Source organism: Vigna unguiculata, chromosome 6 (assembly GCF_037176805.1).
Source record: "Vigna unguiculata cultivar grain cowpea cultivar isolate G323 ecotype 2 chromosome 6, ASM3717680v1, whole genome shotgun sequence".
In the NCBI taxonomy this organism is placed as follows: Eukaryota; Viridiplantae; Streptophyta; class Magnoliopsida; order Fabales; family Fabaceae; genus Vigna; species Vigna unguiculata.
Window position 1 is genome coordinate 47,891,625 of NC_140797.1, and position 19,869 is coordinate 47,911,493.

Here is a 19,869-nt window from a genome sequence, read left to right on the forward strand (position 1 = left end):
AGCAGGAAACAATCATATTACTGCACTCATTAAGGAAACAGCTCTGCACTTAGACAACTCTTCAACATCAATAGCCATTAAAAATTAGAAATTTATAAGTTAGACAAGTTTTCTGGGTTGATAGCTTTTCGATTGAAGATTGTAATTATTGATAATAGGATTGAAAATGATCAACTCAAAATAACGATGCTCGGCTGCTGTAATAAGATTTTCACTTTGATAAAAGCATTATCACAGAAGGAGGATTGTCCTTATCATCCAATGGAATTTAAAAAACAGACTTCATCACGACAGAGGACATAACTAATGAATCGATGATCAACATAGAAAATACATAACAAGTACAACAGCAAATCATTTAACTAACGTTATGAATATAAAACACATCATACCTTCCTGAACATACAGGTATTAAAAAACTGCCTTTGGCTGTTTGTTTAGCCGCTAACACGCGTTCCAAAGCCATGTTTATGTTGAAACAACACTATGTGCATGAGTGGCGTTGTAAGCTGTAACATCAGGGATAACAGTCTCCTAACGCAAAATGAACATCATGTCTTGAGCCACATTGGCACGTCACCAACAGGAATATAAAGATAATATCGTAGTCAATCTAGAATTACTTAAGAATTTAGAGTAGACTAAATTCCCAAAAGATCATGCTACAATAAAAGATCCGATAGAAAATAAACTTCGTTAAACAAGAGAATCGATTGTCACAAAATATGCAGAGAACTTAAGAAGAACACTTTCATATAGCCAAAATAACTAAACAACATACTATACTACCGAATCAAGACTATACCATAGTCACAAAATTATAATGCATAGCAGATAGATCCCCAAAACATGTGACAAAGTACCAAAAAAAGACAGCAAACAACATTGACAATCCTAATGGTTGGACGACCGAAGTGCCTCAACTATCAATTTAGTCTGCTCCCCAATCAGTTCAGAGCGATTAGCAAACAGTTCCAATTCAGTACGTTGTAATTTCTTCCACTTTGCCCTCAACTCTGTCCTCTTCGATTCACCAATCAATTCCAACCCCTTCTTCACATCCTCCTCGTCCAACCCACAAACACCCAGACCCTCTTTAAAGTGGGACAATGCATTCAAAAACATACTCACTTCACAATGAACAGGCTTTTGATCAATGTTCATCTTTTCAGATTCCTTCAACTCAATGCGCGTCGCTGGCACCGTCTCCTGTTTCGGTTCAGGTTTAGCTTTCTTGGCAGAAGCCACATTCCGGCTACCGGTTTCCTTCTTCTTCGGACTCTTAGCAGCATTCCCGTTAGCCTTGGGCTTTTCCACTGTCCCATTGGCCACTCCACCATCTTGCTCACTTCCCCAAACTTTTTTCGACAATTCAAACGTTTTCTGATCGTGCGGCTTTGCAAATGTAAGGCCATCAGCGCTATTCCCTCTCACTGCAGCGGTCTCATACTTCTTCTTCAGTCTCCGCGCCTTCTCCTTCAGCTGGTTGCTGGTAACTTCCACATGCAGCGACTTCTTCAAGAAATCATGGAAAGCATTGCCACCCGCAAACTTGAGAGGGTCGTGCCCTGTTTTTGAGGTGAACTCAGCCAAGCCCTTCAGAATGGCGAGTTCGTCCTCCTCGCTCCACAGCCTCTGAAACTTCTTCATTTGATCGCCGGACTTCTTCCCGTCCTCCATCTCTTCGTCGGAAGCGGCAGGGGAAGAAGAAGAATCGCCGGATTTCTTCTTTTTCTTCGCGACGTGGGCGTTGCTGTTCTCGGCGGGGCGTTTCAGAGCCGGTTTAGGCGGCGCCGGAGAAGGTAGCGCCTTGAGCTTTTGGGCCTGGTCCATGGGCTTGGTCGCGAGAGGCTTTACCGCCTTCGCAGGAGTGGATTCAGTTTCTGACTCGGTCTCTGATTCGGATTCTGTTTCGGAATCAGAAGATGAGGGTTGGGGGTGAGGGTTGGTGGGAGGGGGTGGAGGGTTGGTTTTGGTGATGGGTGGTGGAAGATCGTCATCTTCTGCCTCTTCTCCGGATGATTCATCTTCCTCTTCTCCCGACGAAGCTTCTTCCTCTTCTTTTCCATGCCGCAGAGAAGATGGTCCTTGTGTTTCTTCTTCCTCGGAATCTGAAGAAGAAGCCGTTGGTGGCTCATCGAGAGGGGAAGGACGCTTCTGCTTTTGCGCCATGGACGAGAAGAATTAGGGTTAGTGAATATTTGATTAGGGTTTTGAAAACAGGCAGTGAGAAATATAAAACTAAATAAAACTCGGTACAGAACTTAATATGAATATATAAATGACAAAAAGAAAGAAAGGGTAAAAAGGTATAAGTGAGAGGAAAAGGTCAACCGTTCAGCACACCAATGAAATTTGGCCATATTTACTTTATTCAAACCACCATTGATATCTTTCTCTCGCTACTTCTCAACATTTCAATTATTAAATTTATTTTTTCTCCATATTATATTATAATCAATATAATTCATGAAAAAAAATACAATCATAGTTATCCTATGTGGAATAATAAGATTATTTTTAATTATTGAAAGTTTAAAAAATATATACATTTAAATATAAAAAGTGATAGAAGAAAAAAGACATAAGTAATTAAAAATTAAACATATGAACAATAACCAAAAATAATTTAATAAGAATCCAGATTTATAATATAGTGCTAATAAATAAGTCTCTTATGTCGTATGTGGTGAGACCAGTAGTATATCCTAATCTTATAATGTATTAGACTTAAAGTGTGAGTAAAGGTAATTAATTTTGTGTGTAATCGAGTTATAACTCTTTGAGACTAGACTCTAATGTGTGTTCTTTTGAGATAAAGGATTAGAAAAAGAGTGAGAGAAAGAGATTGAAAATATTGAGGGTGAAGTTGGTGTTGTTTCTTTTAAGTGATTCAAAGGTAATTTTAGAATGGATTAGAGAGTGAAGTTTGTGAAAGTGTGTAATGTATTGACTTATGTGATATATTAAAAAAAATTAACAAAAAAAAAGTTAGATTACCAAAATGATCATATTGTTATAGGTGATATGAAATTATATATAAATAATTTAAAATTATTTCATAAATTTTATTGAATGATTAAAAATATAAAAAAAATATTTATAAAAAATGAATGATACAATATATTTTGTATAAAAATAAATATAATATATAAGATGGAAAATAATTAATGTATACGAAAACTTTTTTTTCTTTTTAATAGTAATTGTAGAAGTAATAATTTTTTATTATAACCATAATAAATTATTATTATCTTTAACATAGAATTAAGAAAGTAAACTAATATCATGTGTATTGATTTTAACTGCTAAATCACATTTAACAGAAATTAAATAATGAAAGGTAATTTGGTAAATTCAGTTGTGTCACCCTCTAATATCACTATAAATGGTGAGATTGAATTTTCAGTCAATTCCTCTAATCATCTCCTCCCATCACCTTGTATCACCTCCAAAAGAACACGCTACTCACTTCTTAATAATCTCGTACCATTCATTGTGAATAGTACATCAATTCAAAAAAACATAGCCTAAGAGTTTAGGAACCATCATAGGTGCACACCTCTAGTGTACCTTATGTTGTAGACATGTATCCTGATAATTTAGTCTAGTGTAAATTGTTTGTGTGATTATTTTGTGTGATTATAGACTTAAATATGTTTTATACAATGTTTTATATATGAATATTTTTTTTGTATACTAACTTATCATATATTGTGTTTTTTGGTTGTTCGTCTCTTTTTTTGCACAATGATCACCTATTTGGTGGGAACAAATGAAGTTGTAGGTATAGAGACACCTCTAAAAAATAAGGAGTTATTATCAGTTAGAGTAGTAGAAAGTCTCAAAGAGATTTAGTAAGTGATTAGTTTTGTATAGGATTTGTTAGTTTAACTTTGAGTGTATAAATGATAGTGATATTAGTTTAGTAACTTTTTTTTATAATCTTATCCTTTCAAGATTGGATTAATATATTGTATACTTTGAATTAAATATTGAGCGTTTTGAATACTTTTTAAATATTATGATGAAACTTATTATTTTATTTAATTTTAAAATACTAAAATGAAGTGTTACATCATTTAATATACATGAATAGAAACTATGTTATGGATTTCTTCACGTATAAATTCTATTTATGGATTCAAACCTTCATCTATACATTGTATATATTTTGGAATGTTCATGTTGTTAGACCTTCGAATCATGTATCTAATAATTTGAAAATATAATAGTAACTGTATGATTTTGTTCATCTTGTGTGTGTTGATTTTAGGTGTTACAAGATGTATTCTTATATGCACAAAACACATACATCATCAATCCGGAATACTGCATGGTAAAATACATACATCTTCCTGTACTTTCACTTTCTCAATAAATCTTTAAATGGAACCCTACCAAATATTTGTTTTATTGATCGAATCTACGTGACCCGTAAATATTTGTTTGTCATGGAATCCAAAGATTTAGGGTCTCTTTACTTGAAGAGATAAATTTGGAGAGATAGTAGATGGATGTGATAAGATATCCGAGTGAATTATGCGTTGTTTTTTTTTAAAAGATTTGGAGATAATGGTAAATGAATTTAAAAATAAAGTTTTTAAGTAATTTGATTGATGTGATAGATAAAAAATATTTTAATAAATATAAAAGATAATCTTTTATGTAATTAATATTTGTATAAGTTTATATTATTATTATTATTTTATTATTATTATTATTATTATTAAACTGTTTTCTACTAATTATTTTTATATTTTTATAATGGCTTAAATAGTCATTTGGTCCTAGTTTTGGTCGACTTTTTTCACTTTGGTCTTATTTTTGAAAATGTTTTCAATTTGGTCCTACCTTTCGTAATTTTTTTTTCAATCAACTCATTTTCGTTAACTCCGTCTAAATCGTTAACGGAACAGTGCCAGTGTGGTGATTTTGTGTGACGTGGATACTATTCAGTGACATGTCCGTTTGCACTATGCTGACCATTTAATTGAAATTGCATATTCATTTTAGGGTTTAAGTTGAATTAAATTGGGTTTGGGTTTAGGGTTGTTTATGTCGAATTGGGGATTTGGGGTGGAATTGGGGATTTTTTCGTCGCTCTGTGAAATTCTGGAATTTCGCTGTTGAGATCAATTTCTGGCATCCAACTAAACCCATGTGAAATTCTGGATTTTTTCTGGCATAAACAAAACCCTAATCATTAACACTAAACCCAATCAATACTGAGCAAAAATGAAACCCTAAAGCAGGACATACCTCCGCGATGAACACGTTTTTCCCTCCGCAACGATTGTACAAAGATGAGCGTAAACCTTGGATGCCAAAAATTGATCTCAACGGCAAAATTACAGAATTTCACGGAGCGACGAAAAAATCCCCAATTCCACCCCTAAATCCCCAATTCGACATAAACAACCCTAAACCCAATTTAATTCAACTTAAACCCTAAAATGAATCTGCAATTTCAATTAAATGGTCAGCACAGTGCAAACGGACATGTTACTGAACAATATCCACGTCACACAAAATCACCATGCTGGCACTGTTCCGTTAACGATTTAGACGGAGTTAGCGAAAAGGAGTTGATTGAAAAAAAATTACGAAAGGTAGGACCAAATTGAAAACATTTTCAAAAGTAGGACCAAAGTGAAAAAAGTCGATCAAAACTAGGATCAAATGACTATTTAAACCTTTTATAATTTTTTTTCTTTACTTCATCCTCTTTACATGTAACTCCAATATAATTTCAAATAATAACAAAGTATTTAAGTAAAATAGATTTTATGAACTATAAATATCATCCAATATATGTATTTGGACAATGATTCATGTATTTTCAATTTCTTAAATCCATTTTTTCAAACTTTCACAAATTAACATAAATGAATAAAGAAAATCATCTTCGTTCGATCAACTAATTCTTGAAAGTAAAGAATGAACCAAGAAAATCATCTTCCTTCGATCAACTAATTCTTGAAAGTAAAGATACCCTTAAGATAAATTTAGCAAAACTTACGGTAGAAAACCCTTAATTAGCGAGGTTCATGCAAAGAGATAGAAAATATTCGTAATGTTTTTGAACCTTGGTTTTGTCCATTCATACACAGTAATAACGTCAGAAAGATAAGTAGTACAGTCCAGAACACACTTTTCTCCATTGAAAAATATGGTAGTAAACTTCAACGAGGGAACCTTTTTTCCTTAATTATATAACCAATAAGTAGACAAGGCAATACAATTGGTAGTCGATTAACATCATAAGTCTGACAAGACAGACAAGAGAATGTTCTGGAACTGTTTTTTTTATAAGGAAATAGAATAAAATTTTATACAAGTTAAGAAACTATAGTTCTTTTTATTTATTTACATTTCTCTCACTTTTTTTTTTCTCTGGGAAAACAAGAAGAAGGAAAGAATCAGATTTTGTTGTTTGATGTATCAGCCGTCCAACCAAAAACAGGGGACCCCATATGTTGATGAAATGATGAATTATCAATTGAATTTTCTATATAAAATAGATTCTCCAAATTTTTTCTTTAATCTCTTTTATTGCTTTTCTTGAAAGCATTTCTTTTCCATCTATATTTTTCATTTTGTACTTTTATGCTCTCAGTATATAAAAATTATATTGATAAATAAAAAAACATAATGATTTTTCTTCATCTCTATCCCTGATAAAGGAACTGTATTAGAACTTTTTTTTTTCTATCTTTTTGCATGAAATTTTTTATGATACATTATATTAATTATTTTTAACCAAAATACTCTTTATTAATTTAGTTTACAAATAAAAAATCCTATAAATTATTTATTTTATAAAAGTTGAAAAAGATTAATCTTTTCTCATACATTATAAGAATAACTAAATAAATTACAAATACGCATGAATTCAATGTTATTAAATAACCCTTATTAATAAATATGAATTATTTATACATGTCATATATTCAGTCTGCAATTTTAAAAAAATATTTTAATTAAATAAATACTTTTTTTAATATGTCTGTTTGTATTATTTTTTTGTAAAAAAGTGTTTTTTTATAAAATAAATAGATTTATATTTTTAGAGTTAGTTTATAAACCTATTTTAACAAGAAAAATTAGTTTGAGCATTGTTTAAAAACTACTTATTTTAGTTCTAAACAAATTCTCATTGTTTAGACAAGAGGTGTGTCTTATGATAGAAGATTTTAGTTTGAATTAATCATATTAATACTTTGTTTTGTCACCGAAGATCCTTGTCTTGTAAATCAAGTTGGGGTGAAAAGAGTACTTGGTGGGTCTTCCTAATCCATTGAAGATAAATTATTAAAAGCCAATCTTATCTTAAAATAACCCTTCTTGTACAGACAGATTAATATATTTATTCTTCAACTGAACCGAGGAATCTGCAAAGTTCCCTCCTTTGGAGCACAGTCAATTGGGTGAGAGAATGGAAGCCTCAGAGCAGAACAAACCAAGGGTGGTGGTGATTGATTCTTTGCAGTCATGGGATTTCTATGTCACCCAGGCCACTACTCAGAATTGTCCTGTAAGATACTCATTATTTTGCCAAAATTGGGATCTTTTGATTTTTTTATTTATCGTCCTGGTCTGGGAAGAGTGAGCCAAAGGGGTATTTGGGGTTTAAGTTAATTAGAAAGTTCACTTTGGTTTTTCGATTTTGATTTTCTAGGTTTGTTTTAATTTGGGTTGCTGGCTTTCTTTATTGCTCACCCTGGTAGATAGAAAACTAGAATATAATAATTTACTTATGACTTTATATGTATTTTGTGGGATTGATCGACATAGGTTGTTGTTCACTTCACTGCTTCATGGTGCATACCCTCGGTGGCTATGGGTCCTGTTTTTGAAGAAGTGGCTTCAAGCTATCCGGAGCTTCTGTTTCTCACAGTTGATGTTGATGAAGTCAAGGTAAAACCCCCTCCCCCCTTTAACCTGATGCTTGTGGACCTTGGATTCCTCGTTAAATGTTTCTAGGTACATATTTTTGTAGATGCATACTCTCTTTCAGCTTACATATTTGACCACGTCAACATTGGTTCAATAACTAGACAACAGTTCATGCAAATAAGATAGGAAGAAAATGGAGAACAATCTGTTATAAGACGAGTTGTTATAAAAAGAAAAAGGTTAAATTGTATCTCTTAGTTAATTACTACTTTCTGTTTCTGGTACGTTTTTATGCCTGGATGAATGTGATGTGGGATGTAATCTCTTTTGAGATTGATATCAAGAATTTTCTTATCAGTGTGAATTGAAGTATTTATGAGCATTCCTCTCCATTCACACTCACTAAAGAAATGCAGAAATTGAATGACAACCACCACATCTAAGCCTTTCTTCATTTGGTAGGTCAGCATCAATGATGCCGTAATGTGGGGATTTTATTTTTCCATGTTATATTTTTAAATGGATAATCGTTGGTTGGGATAGGACAGTAAATGGAGGAACGTGTTCAAGGTTAGTATAACTTATGGACCGCCATGTGATTCTTGTAAAATGTTTGTTGAATGGGGTTGTTCAACCTACTTCATGTAAAAATGGAGTCGAACAATCCTGTAGAAGATGATAGCTGCTATTAAGAAAATTGTGCCATCATTAATAATAATGTACATAATTAATTGTACCAATAATCTTGTACGGGGTTGTTTAACCCCATTATTGGTTGGGGCAAGTTGACAACAACTTATTGAATAGTGTAATATATGCAATATGCATTAGGAATCCAAGTATGTTTAAAGTTCCTCGATGAGTAAAAATGAAAAAGTTGAGTGACATACAAGAAAAAATAAAACTTACAATCATAGAGTCTTAAAGTTTTATGTGGCGGGTGGTATTAGGTTTTTTATGAGAAATTCATTTCTTTGGTAAAAAAGTTCCAACAATATGCATCCTAAAAAATTTATCTAGTGCCATATGGATCAGGAATATGGTTCAACAATTGGTTCTGTTAATGAGCATTGTGTGCTTTTAGCTTTTAGCTTCAGCTTCGAGTAAGATCAAAAGGGTAGAATTCTACCTGCCTTGTACGTTCTATTTGCTCTCGTAATCCTTAAGATAGATTTTGATTACTGACATGTATTTGAAGCACTGTTTAACATTTGGGGTTTTGCTACTCAACAAACAACTGTATATATATTCTGCTGATCAAAATGTTAAGCCTATGTCATTCATGTTGGTAATTGACTGATTAGATATCATAGCATACTTTTGGCATTATCATATTGATGCTTGGAGAATTGAAACAAGAAGTGAAGTGTTGTGTGATTTTCTCTAATGGTTTTGTTATTGTTTGATTATGGTAATTAAAATACATTGAATTTGTTTGTGGGGGGTCAGGAAGTGGCCACCAAAATGGATGTAAAGGCAATGCCAACATTTTTGCTGCTGAAGAACGGTGATGTTGTGGACAAGTTGGTTGGTGCGAATCCAGAAGAGATAAAGAAAAGGATAGACGGGTTTGCTCAGTCCAATGGTGCCTCACTGGCATAGTTAACATCTGTGTGATATTCTATATTCTGCTGTTGCAAATTGCTAAATATGCACTTGTGGTCCTGCACTGCCACATGGAACCCGAGTCAAAGCCTTTTGTGATGTTGTATTTTGAATACCAGTTCAAGTGTAATTTGGTTAATGCTTTTATATCCACAGCTTTTTGTATCAGCCAAATTTTACTTTCTGTACTTTCGGTTGTTGTGGTTTCATGCTGCTCTTCCCTTGTATGTTGTGAATTCACTGGTTCCTTTGCTAATGAAATATACATATTAATATTTTCAAGGTATTCTTTGTGTGAAATTGCGTCTTAATCGTTGAGTGGGTAGGATTATCTTTAAAACAGTTTAATCACAATCTTTAGTTTTTACACTAAAAAGTTATGTTTCTTAGTTTGTATTTGTATATTTTTTAACCCGTTTTTAGTCAATGTAATCTAAGATTGTAGACTAAACTCAATTAATATGTAAGTGTATGTGTAGTCACAGATTAAAGAGTGTGAGACTTATGTGAGACTAAAATATGCTGATTCTGTAATACAGGGATCAAAATATCATGAACCAGAACTTGTTTGCAAACGAGCCAATTTCTTTGCAAAATAAACTTACCTCCACCAAAACTGAACACTTGTTTCGAGTCATTGCTTGAATTTTATGTTTACAAAGGAAGTGTAAAGTTCGTAATTCCTGTGTTATGATGGGGCCAGTGAAATTGGAAGGCCCAATACATATTATTATGCATATTTTTGAGGGAAATATATATAAAATAAAAGAGAATGTGAGTTTGTGGTGGGAAGTGATAGTTGGATGGGTATTGATGTCGCAATGTGAGTCTCTCGTATCAAACACCACCTTCTTCCATATATTTTTGTTTTCTCTGTTTACCCAAAATCGCTCGTCACATCTTTATTTGTTCTTAACTCCGGCAACCCTTTTGGGCGGAGATGAGTAACAGTGATTGGGTGTTGGATTATGATTATCTAGACAACATTTCTTTCCCCACTCTTCACCCACCCAATTTCTCTTGGTCTTCTTCCTCTCCTCCTCCCACCTTCAGGTTACTCCATACTTCAACCATTTATGCTTCTCTTTTCTATCAACAACTTTTTTGCAAAGCCTGCACTTGCTTTTCACATTTACACCACTGCCTACATTACAATTCTAACAGTCTTTTTGGGAAGCAACAACCTTTTACTCATCCTAAAAAAACATAACCTTGTTTTCTCTCTGTTTTAAGATGATACATTTGCCTCTTACTTTTCTCATTGTCCTTAAAAATTTCCTTTCCAAAACAAGTGAGTTTTTTAATGGTCATTTTGCAGTGCGGAGGTAGATGACCCATTGGGAATTTCGGATGGTTTCAAGGAAAACGGGTCAAAGAAACGGTGTGCTATTTAAGATAAGAGTTTTTAGTGACTTTGATTTAAATCGTTATTTTGGCTTTGCTCTGACTTCATCTTATCAGTTGAAGAATTTGTTTGTTTCCATAAGCTTTGGATAGTCGCTTTTATTTTCATATTATACTATTAACTTGTTTGGTTATTTCATGCTACAATTGTTCTCGGTTTTTATTTCATGCTTTTAGCTAGACCCTATTAGACATTTGGACATGTAAGTCAGAACTCAAGGTTTTACCCAAAACTTATATGAAAAATTTGTGTTTTTATATGCTTAAATTTTAAAGTTGCATGGCTTTTGAAATCGACCCTAGTTGACATGATTTTCTTAGTCAAAAATTGAAATATTAATATTAATATTTTTTTTATTCTGATAATTTACAGTGCTTTCTTTTTTAAGTGTTTACACAGTTAACATTTATGAAATTCTATAGTTACTAACAAATGTTTCGTGTATCATTAAATGAATATATTTAAATTTTAAATAAACTTCGAACATATAAATAAAATAAAAACATACAAAGGAAAAATATCATCCTGATGAAAGCATTTTATTTTTATATATTTTTCTTAATGATAATAAAATAAGGAATTATACTTTTTCAAAATTGATTTTGAGTGTTTGTAAGATTGAAATCTTTTAAGTAAAATGATTCATGTTTGGACAGTAAGTTTGTTCTAAAATTTAGGTGTAAATTTTTCACTTCCATACTTAAAAGTTACCTTTTATCATTTGAGATTTTGGAACAAAACCAATTTACATGGGTTAATAACCAAAAACATCTACATCTTTATAAAATCAAATTTACTTACTGTCAAAATCTATTCTGATTATTATTAGCATCAAACCAAACACAATTTTCTGTTCCTTATATATGTATCTATCTTTCATTCATGAGAGATCATTTGGTTCTTCAATCATCTCAAGTTTGTCTTTAAAATCTTATTACAGTTTGAGGTCACCTGGTTCCAAAGCATGTAAAGAGAAAATGAGAAGGGATAGACTCAATGACAGGCATCTCTACTCTACTACATTTTTTCATTCATCCTCCTCTTATCTGCATTTTTCTTATGTATGTTTCTTATTTGATCTATAACTCTGATGTGACTTGTTCTGAACACTGTTTAAAGGTTTTTGGAACTGGGGTCTATCCTGGACCCTGCAAGGCCTCTCAAAATGGAAAAGGCTGTTATATTAAGTGATGCAGTTCGAACGGTGTCTCAGTTACGAGAGGAAGCTCAGAAGCTACAAGAGTCCATTAAGAATCTACAAGGGAAAATCAATGAATTGAAGGTGTGTAAGTGTAACTGCATAACATGGTACTTCATACTGGCCATGAACATTTACTTGATAAATGATAGCAACACTCTTTGTCTGATTCTATCACATTAATTTGAACACATTTTGTTTAACAAGTTTTCACTTATAATTTTTATATTTTTAGATAAAATTTAATTAATGGTACCCGAGTGTTTTGCTGTATACCACGATGGTTAACCTTACCTATGACTATAAACTTTTGGTGTTTGTATAGGCTGAGAAGAATGAGCTTCGTGAGGAGAAGCAGCAACTAAAAACAGAAAAAGATAACCTTGAGCAGAAGATTGAGGCCTTTAACTCAAAACCTAGCTTTCTTTCTGCAGTTCCTGCACCAGGACAAGTTGTTGGTAGAAAGTTGGTGCCCTTCATGGGCTACCCAGGAGTTGCCATGTGGCAGTTTTTACCACCTGCTGCTGTTGACACCTCACAGGACCATGTACTCCGTCCACCGGTTGCATAACTTGTCAAAGTCACTGTTTTTTTGGAGAAATGGAATTTATCTTCACTTTTTGTGTATTGCTTTTGCATTTGTGAAATGTAGAAGAAAAAGTCTTACTGATTATAGAGGCAACTTTATGATAACTAATCAGCTTTCGGTGAATGCTCTGTTTAAATAAATTTCTCTTTAAAAGATGAACCTAAAGATTTAAAATGAATTAAATCTTATTAATCAACCTATGTACTCTAGCTACTATAAAAAAATCAACTTATTAATCATGAGAAAGTGTTCGATTAAAATACAAAGACCAGTAGCTATACAAATAAGGATCTATATATTCCCTTGATTTATAGTCTGAACAAAAACTTTATGCTCCAAAATTAGAACATTGCTTGCAAACATCACTAAAGTTAGACTTGAAGTTCATTTATAAGATTAGCCGTATCCACCAGTTACTTTACTTTTGTATTGTTTTTTGCTTTAATGAAATGGAGAAAAACGTGTTCTTGATTGTAAAGGCTATGATAATTTCGGTAACAAAAGTTCAAGCATGTCCCGAATTCCAACATTAGTTATGAATACCCTAGTGATAAGCATGTGGTCATACAAAATAAGGATTTGGATCCTCTCTGGTTACTTTGTCAAGTAGCACATTTGTCCAAGGTTATTCTCGATTCATGACTACCTATGATATTGATGACATGAAAGGATTCAGAAACCGGTCTAACAAAACTGTTTTCAACAGGGTAGTTTGAACCCCATATATTCCCCTGATTCATAGTCTGTCCAAACCTTTATGGCTCCAAAGCTAGTCATTAGAACATTGCTCACAAACATCACTGTACTAACCGAGAAAACTATTATAGAGGCTCTTCCATACTTCCGAATTGCTCTCTGTACCACTAATAACCCCAGAAGTGATGCAACAAAACACATTGTGGCCAAGATTAGTGCAGCTTCTACATGTTCCATTCCCAGCAGCAGATATTGCAATGCTGACATGGTAGCAGAAAAGAGAACCATGAAAGAACATGTTGCTGCTGTTACCTACACACAAAATTTGCTTGGTAAATACTAGTAACTAGTTTACTTGACAGTGTAAATGACATTTAACAAAGCTTGTGAACTTACCTCAGGTTTTATTCCAACCTGAAGAAGAAGTGGACTAATCAGCATTCCACCACCAATTCCAAAGACACCACCCAATATCCCTGCTAATAGTGCCATTGATGGAAAAAGAAGTATATTTGATGGTCTATTTTTGGTGAGTGCTGGCACCTTCACATCAGTTATCTGTAAGAAGAATGAAGATGAAAGAGTGTGTAAGCAAGTGAAGATTAGTAAAGAAAAAACTACTTTTTCAAGCTATGGTGCTTAAGAACCTCTTGCATAAGAGTTCGGTCTCTAAGGCTTTCTTTTCTAAATACAATCCACGCAGTGAAAACCACAGCAAGAGGTATTTGAACCGATGACAGAATCCAGTATCCCACACCGCATGGCTCCATTTGAATGATTCCCTGCATAGTTTGAACAACTATGAATTTTTATAATCATTGCTTTAAAATTATATCAAGTGTGCTTAATTTATTCTCAATGTAATTAGTGTATCAAAATTAAGCTCCATTTAAGAATTTACACAGATCTGAGGATATGTAAGTATCAAAAGTAGATGAAATGGAATCACTCTTAAGAGAATGAAGTCCAAGTTGATCTATGCTTGTCAGGAACTAAGAAAGAAAATAAAAAATAAAAAAGAAGTTTGAAATTTAAATTAAAAAAAAAGTATTTACTTTTAGAACTCAAATTTTTCCCTTAATTGCTACGAGAAAAATTATCAGTGTGTTGCTCGTCTTATTATCTGATAAGTAAAACTACAGTCTCGACTCTTCCATCATGGAAGGGACGTTGAAACTAAAGAAAAGACAAGAAAATAGCACATACGAAGACCAAACTTTGATTTGGTAAACTTGGTGAGATACTTCTTCTGTACCTAACCACACCTTTACAATAATCACTACTCCATATTAGTGCAAGTTTAAGAAATTTATTATTTTATTAAGAAAACAAGCAGTCTTCGAGCAACCCAATTTAGCAGATAAATAAATAATCTCAGTTTAATAGTTCTTACAATTTACAAATATATCAAAATATCATCAATTAATATTTTTTACCAATAACTAAAAATATTTATTTTACTATTGTAAACTTTAGAATCAGTGAAGAAAAAAGAAAGACACTTCACCTGTCCATATCTGTTGCCACGGAGAAGATAGACAGAGAAAAAAGAGAACCAGATCAGAAGTAAGACCACCAATTTCAACCAAGGGATCCTCACTTTCCTATTTCCTTGAGGAGACAGAAGAGGCACAGCCACCTCAACATTTTTTGGCTCATTATTTTCTTTGTACACTTTTCTTTCTTCAACAGTCTCGTTTTCTAGCAGCCCCTTCTCAAGTTCGTCAACTCCAATTTTCTTTATCTCATCCGATTCAGCCTTCCAAAGCATTAACCCACTTCTGCAAGTTTTTGAGGTAGACCATGCAAGAAAGATGGCAAACAGTACTGTGATCAACCACTCTGGGAATACAAGGTTACAGATAACTCCAAGACTCACTCCCAACAACATGCATGGCTCTGATGAAAGAGCTATGTCATAGTCAATCAATGACTTGCCACCAAATTTAAGACTTGTGATGCACATATTGCACATAACGTTGGCGATTGACCCTCCTGTGACCATGAAAGCTGAGAGACTTGAAGCAGTTTTCAAGTCTAAACCTGCTATAATAGATAGTATAGGTATAAAAAGACCACCCCCACCTATTCCACCAGCACTAGATATAGCTGAGGCTATGAAGCACAGAACTCCAGCCAGTACCAGAGGGCCTGAAATAAGTATCTGGGATTGTGCTTCACCTCCCCACAGATAAATTTTGTCCAGAAAATTATCAATATTGATCGAAAAGGGTTGTTCTTGTTTTGCATTTGAAGGATTGAAGGCAATGAAGCTCAGAACTAGAAATATTAAACTTCGAGTATTCATTTGATGAGAGTTTGTTTCAGCTATGGTGAGTACTGAGGGATATATCTGTGCTTAGCTGAATGACTTAATGACTTTATATAGAGACATGCATGAACTGTGTTAACAATGCTTGTTGGTGGAAAGCAAAATGCATGACATTTATTTTTTTTGTATACTAAAGCTATCATATATCATCTTACCTATTTTCTCATTCAAGAGAGAAAAGTATACAATAAAACGTGATTTATTGCTGAAGTGTAATAATAGTATTATATAAGTAACATTGTTAGTAACATCATGTTCGACAGTGAAACGCACAAAAAGGGTGTGAGGAAAGGACAAGATTTTAATTTAAAGTAGTGCTAATGCAAAACAAACAACAAAAAATTTAAATTGGATACTAAAGCTCTCATTTTTTATGCGAAAGACAAAGCTCTTTATATAGTTAGTCATACATGTAAATAATAAACTACTACACCTTTTAGTATAGTAGTTACAATTATTTTCTCCGTGAGAGTTCATATTGCGTGTAATCCATCTCCTATTTTTGGTTCCTACCAGCACTTTCTGTGGTCGTGCTTACAAGATTAAGAGATAATAATATAAGTTTTTCATATGAAGATTATTATATGAAATGTTTTTTAGGTTTAATTTGTGGTTTGTAGTAGTACTGCTCATCCCACAAAACAAGACACAACTTAAAAAGAAGGTGGCTCATGGAAATTGAAACGTGGCACAAAGACAAAATTTCAGATGTTCGTTCTCACAGCTCATCATCTGTGTCGGGGATTCGGATGAAAACATGTAAGAGTTTTATGGTATTTCTCAGAAGCAGTTCTGCATCGCTGAATCTGACTGTTGAAAATAATTACTGAATCTGATACAAATGTTTGGCTTAATTTGGGAAAAATCAAGATCACGTTCTCTTTCCCAATAACTCTTCGTTTCCTGTTCCTGTCTTTGGTCTATTATATTCTCACGCATGCTACTTCTGCAGTCAACAGTGTTTCCCACTGCAAATGTTCATCTTATTAACACCCTAAATTAAACTCTGTCAGGGTTTCAAATCTATAAATCCTGTCTCAAATCTAAATGTCACTGTAAAATATAATATAATTATTGAAATCTATTTTAATAATTAATAATTAAAGCGAGGATTAAAAATGTATATTACTTATTTTTTTGGTACACTTTCTTTTGGGTATATACATATTGAAAGATAACACAACTCTGTTATTTGTTTTTCATTGGCTTTTTGTAGACACACTAGATTCAAAGTTTTCTTTTTGAAAAGAATAAAGAAAGATGTGGATAAGATTTGAGCTGTTAGCTTCTTTCATTCTTCTGCTTATCCTAGACATCATGATTTAATCATCTGTTCGTTAAAAAATTATTAAATGAAAATTAGGGGTGACAAAACGGACCAGTTCAACTCGCATGTGACTTGTCAAAACGGGTTGGATTGGACTAGTCCGCTACCAATAAACAAGTTGGATACTGTAACCCGTCCGTCTTAGAACAGATTGACGGCCAACAGGCTGGCTCGCCTCTTTTTTGTATATATATTTTTAATATTTTCTAATTTTTTGTTTATAAATATATTGTATATATAAATTTATTTATATAATATAAAAAATATTATTTTTTAATTATTTTTAATTTTAAACATAAAAAAATTAGAAAAAAAAACGAGTTGGCGAATCAGGACAGACTGACCCGTTTTGACCCGCTAAACTAACGGGTTAGGTAGACCAGATTACGGCGGACGGGTTGAAAATTTCAACCCGACCTGCTTTTTTCTTGACAGGTTGGTAGACCAACCTGACAAACCTAACCCACTTTAACATCCTTAATAAAAACTCGTTATCAGGTAATTATAATCCATCAAAACAAGATTATATTTTATAAACTTGTCCATAAAAAGTCACAGACGAATTTTATAAATTTAATTAGTTCTTTTGAGTGTGCAGCTATTTGTATGACATTGATGTATGGCCATATAGGAACTTTATTGTTTTAATATTTCCATGGCTAAAGCTTTTGTCACACTGGAGAAAAAGATGACAACAAAAACTTTTCAAATAATAACTTTACTAAGATGGAATATTTGTTCAGTTTCAACTTAATGTAAATAATCATTCATTAATTCTATTGAGAATATACTCCTGAGTAGTTGAAAAGAACCCAAAAGAAAGCTTAAATATATCAAGTTGCAAATATATATTTTTTTAACCAAAGCAGATATCATTTTATGTTCCATGTTAGTTGAATACTTGTGTTTGTGTCTGATAGTATAGTATGAAAGTTATCCACACGTATATATATATATATATATATATATATATATATATATATATATATATATATATATATATATATATATATATATATATATATATATATACTGTATCTTTCTATGATTACTTGTATTATTTTTTATAAAGTAATCTTAAATGAAAAAGCCTTAAATACATTTATGATAATCCTTGGAATATCAAGGATTTTCATTTTATTTATTAAGAAAACGTAAACTGATATTTTCACTTTTTATTATCATCACAATCATTATTTACTTCTATATTTAACAAAGGGTTATCATTCGAGATGATGCTCACAGACATCTATAACTATATAACACTTTTTAAAAAACCAAAAAATTAAAATTTTAGATTTTAGAAAAAAAAATATTTAAAAAATTAAACCCATTCATTTTGTACTAAAAAGTACTTACGAAAACATAGAAGGTAAAAATTACTAATTGAAATACGTTTATTCTATAAAGAATACAGATATATTTGTACTTCATCTAGAAACTTAGATGGATTTAAACTTAGGCAAAAAGATAAATGCTGGTAACCGAAGAATGGGTCAAAGTTAGGTTTAACAATCTTTGGAGGGGTGCTAGTAGAATTTCCACACCCAACTTTCTATTAAAGTTTTAAACTTCCAAAAAAGTTGAAAGCAAAGTTCATGACCGATATTTTTACAGAGGAAATGATATTTTGATTTCATTATTTGGCTTATTTTTGACCTCACACGTATTTTTATTTTAAAACAGTTTTAATTTTTATTTTTAATTATGATACTAACCAATTTCAACACATAAAAATCGGAAAGGAAGAGAGATATCACTTCATTTGAACTAAAAAACACAAAAAAAAAACTTATTTTTACAAAAGTAATTAATTGAATCACGACCCAGTTAATTATTTTATATCATCTCTGACATATATTTAGAAAATTAGGTTTTTTTCGTGTTTTGAGTTCAAATGAATTAATGTCTCTTTTCGTTTCCCATTCTTATATGTCAAAATTGGACACTCTCAATAATTAAAAAAAAATCAAAATTGTTTTAAAATAAAAAATAAATTATCCATTAACATTTCTTTATCTAAAATAGACTCTTAAGTTTAGATGTATATACAATCTAATCAACCCATCCATATTATAATATAATAATATATGCTTAACAAAATGATTGGTGTGAATTTCCATACATTTTTACATTGCTTGGTGACTCGACAGTTTTTGTTCTTGTTTGACAAATGTCTTATACTTATAGATTGTCCTTATATAATCACCATCATACTTTGATCTCGAAATTTAGAAAGTAACAATATCTTAATCACATGATGCCAAATATTGGAAAACCAGAACCATCCTACTTTAATCATCAACATCATATATCAACATCACTTAACTTAAATAACTAAAAAGTAATCTTTATCTTATATAAAATTTGAGGTTTGAACTTTATAGATTAAAGATAGTAACTAAAGGAAACTTATCTGAATTAATTAACTGAGACTTATTGTTATGAACTACCAAAACCATGAATTAATTTTATTTTAAGACTCCAATTAAGTTCAAGCAACAATGAATAGGAAATTTAATTAAAAAATAGACACCGATATTCTTACATATTTTTTTTATTATTATTTGACATTATCTTTTATAATTATTTACTTTCTTTTTTTCTAAAAATATAAAAATTAACTTTTGTTAAAATTATTTCAAATATCGTCACTAAACAATTTTTTTTCTTTAAAAAAATATTCACCGTACTCCGAATATTAATACATATATACTTCCAAAACAAAACTGTAACAGGTGCCGAGAATCTGATAAGATCAAAGAATGTTGGTTGATCACATCATGTTGCAGTAATTAAACTGTTTATTTCCTTTGCA

General features: G+C 32.0%; 4 protein-coding genes across 5 annotated transcripts; 2 read left to right on the forward strand and 2 right to left on the reverse strand.

The window, feature by feature from the left end:
* Window positions 1-675: 675 nt before the first annotated feature.
* On the reverse strand, window positions 676-2,243 carry LOC114187180 (GLABROUS1 enhancer-binding protein-like). Its single transcript, XM_028075344.2, has one exon. It carries the CDS (start codon window positions 2,170-2,172, stop codon window positions 895-897), a length of 1,278 nt encoding a protein of 425 aa, XP_027931145.1. The 5' UTR covers window positions 2,173-2,243; the 3' UTR covers window positions 676-894.
* Window positions 2,244-7,256: 5,013 nt separating this feature from the next.
* CXXS1 (thioredoxin family protein CXXS1) lies at window positions 7,257-9,790 on the forward strand. Its single transcript, XM_028077358.2, has 3 exons — window positions 7,257-7,537; window positions 7,798-7,920; window positions 9,349-9,790. The coding sequence occupies exons 1-3, from the start codon at window positions 7,439-7,441 to the stop codon at window positions 9,499-9,501; spliced, it is 375 nt and encodes a 124-aa protein (XP_027933159.1). The 5' UTR covers window positions 7,257-7,438; the 3' UTR covers window positions 9,502-9,790.
* Window positions 9,791-10,294: 504 nt separating this feature from the next.
* Window positions 10,295-12,819, forward strand: LOC114188728 (transcription factor ILR3-like). Of its 2 annotated transcripts, XM_028077356.2 has the most exons (5): window positions 10,295-10,557; window positions 10,823-10,885; window positions 11,850-11,912; window positions 12,029-12,191; window positions 12,433-12,819. In XM_028077356.2, exons 1-5 carry the CDS (start codon window positions 10,445-10,447, stop codon window positions 12,676-12,678), a joined length of 648 nt encoding a protein of 215 aa, XP_027933157.2. In that variant the 5' UTR covers window positions 10,295-10,444; the 3' UTR covers window positions 12,679-12,819. The 2 variants fall into 2 exon arrangements, with proteins under 2 accessions (XP_027933157.2, XP_085530812.1); XM_085674686.1 differs by lacking the exon at window positions 10,823-10,885 and having other exon boundaries at window positions 10,306-10,557.
* A 341-nt stretch (window positions 12,820-13,160) lies between these two features.
* LOC114187344 (sulfite exporter TauE/SafE family protein 2-like) lies at window positions 13,161-15,810 on the reverse strand. Its single transcript, XM_028075577.2, has 4 exons — window positions 14,900-15,810; window positions 14,040-14,174; window positions 13,789-13,950; window positions 13,161-13,704 (listed from the first exon to the last, which is right to left on the reverse strand). Exons 1-4 carry the CDS (start codon window positions 15,698-15,700, stop codon window positions 13,396-13,398), a joined length of 1,407 nt encoding a protein of 468 aa, XP_027931378.2. The 5' UTR covers window positions 15,701-15,810; the 3' UTR covers window positions 13,161-13,395.
* Between the last annotated feature and the right edge of the window lie 4,059 nt (window positions 15,811-19,869).

Coding starts and splice junctions, on each gene's coding strand:
- LOC114188728 (XM_028077356.2), top strand. CDS start 10,445: ATGAGTAACAGTGATTGGGTGTTGGATTATGATTATCTAGACAACATT. Junction 10,558..10,822: donor TCTCCTCCTCCCACCTTCAG/GTTACTCCATAC, acceptor GTCATTTTGCAG/TGCGGAGGTAGATGACCCAT. Junction 12,192..12,432: donor GGAAAATCAATGAATTGAAG/GTGTGTAAGTGT, acceptor GTGTTTGTATAG/GCTGAGAAGAATGAGCTTCG.
- CXXS1 (XM_028077358.2), top strand. CDS start 7,439: ATGGAAGCCTCAGAGCAGAACAAACCAAGGGTGGTGGTGATTGATTCT. Junction 7,538..7,797: donor CCACTACTCAGAATTGTCCT/GTAAGATACTCA, acceptor TGATCGACATAG/GTTGTTGTTCACTTCACTGC. Junction 7,921..9,348: donor TTGATGTTGATGAAGTCAAG/GTAAAACCCCCT, acceptor GTGGGGGGTCAG/GAAGTGGCCACCAAAATGGA.
- LOC114187344 (XM_028075577.2), bottom strand. CDS start 15,700: ATGAATACTCGAAGTTTAATATTTCTAGTTCTGAGCTTCATTGCCTTC. Junction 13,951..14,039: donor ACCGAACTCTTATGCAAGAG/GTTCTTAAGCAC, acceptor TTCTTCTTACAG/ATAACTGATGTGAAGGTGCC. Junction 13,705..13,788: donor AGGTTGGAATAAAACCTGAG/GTAAGTTCACAA, acceptor TTTTGTGTGTAG/GTAACAGCAGCAACATGTTC.
- LOC114187180 (XM_028075344.2), bottom strand. CDS start 2,172: ATGGCGCAAAAGCAGAAGCGTCCTTCCCCTCTCGATGAGCCACCAACG.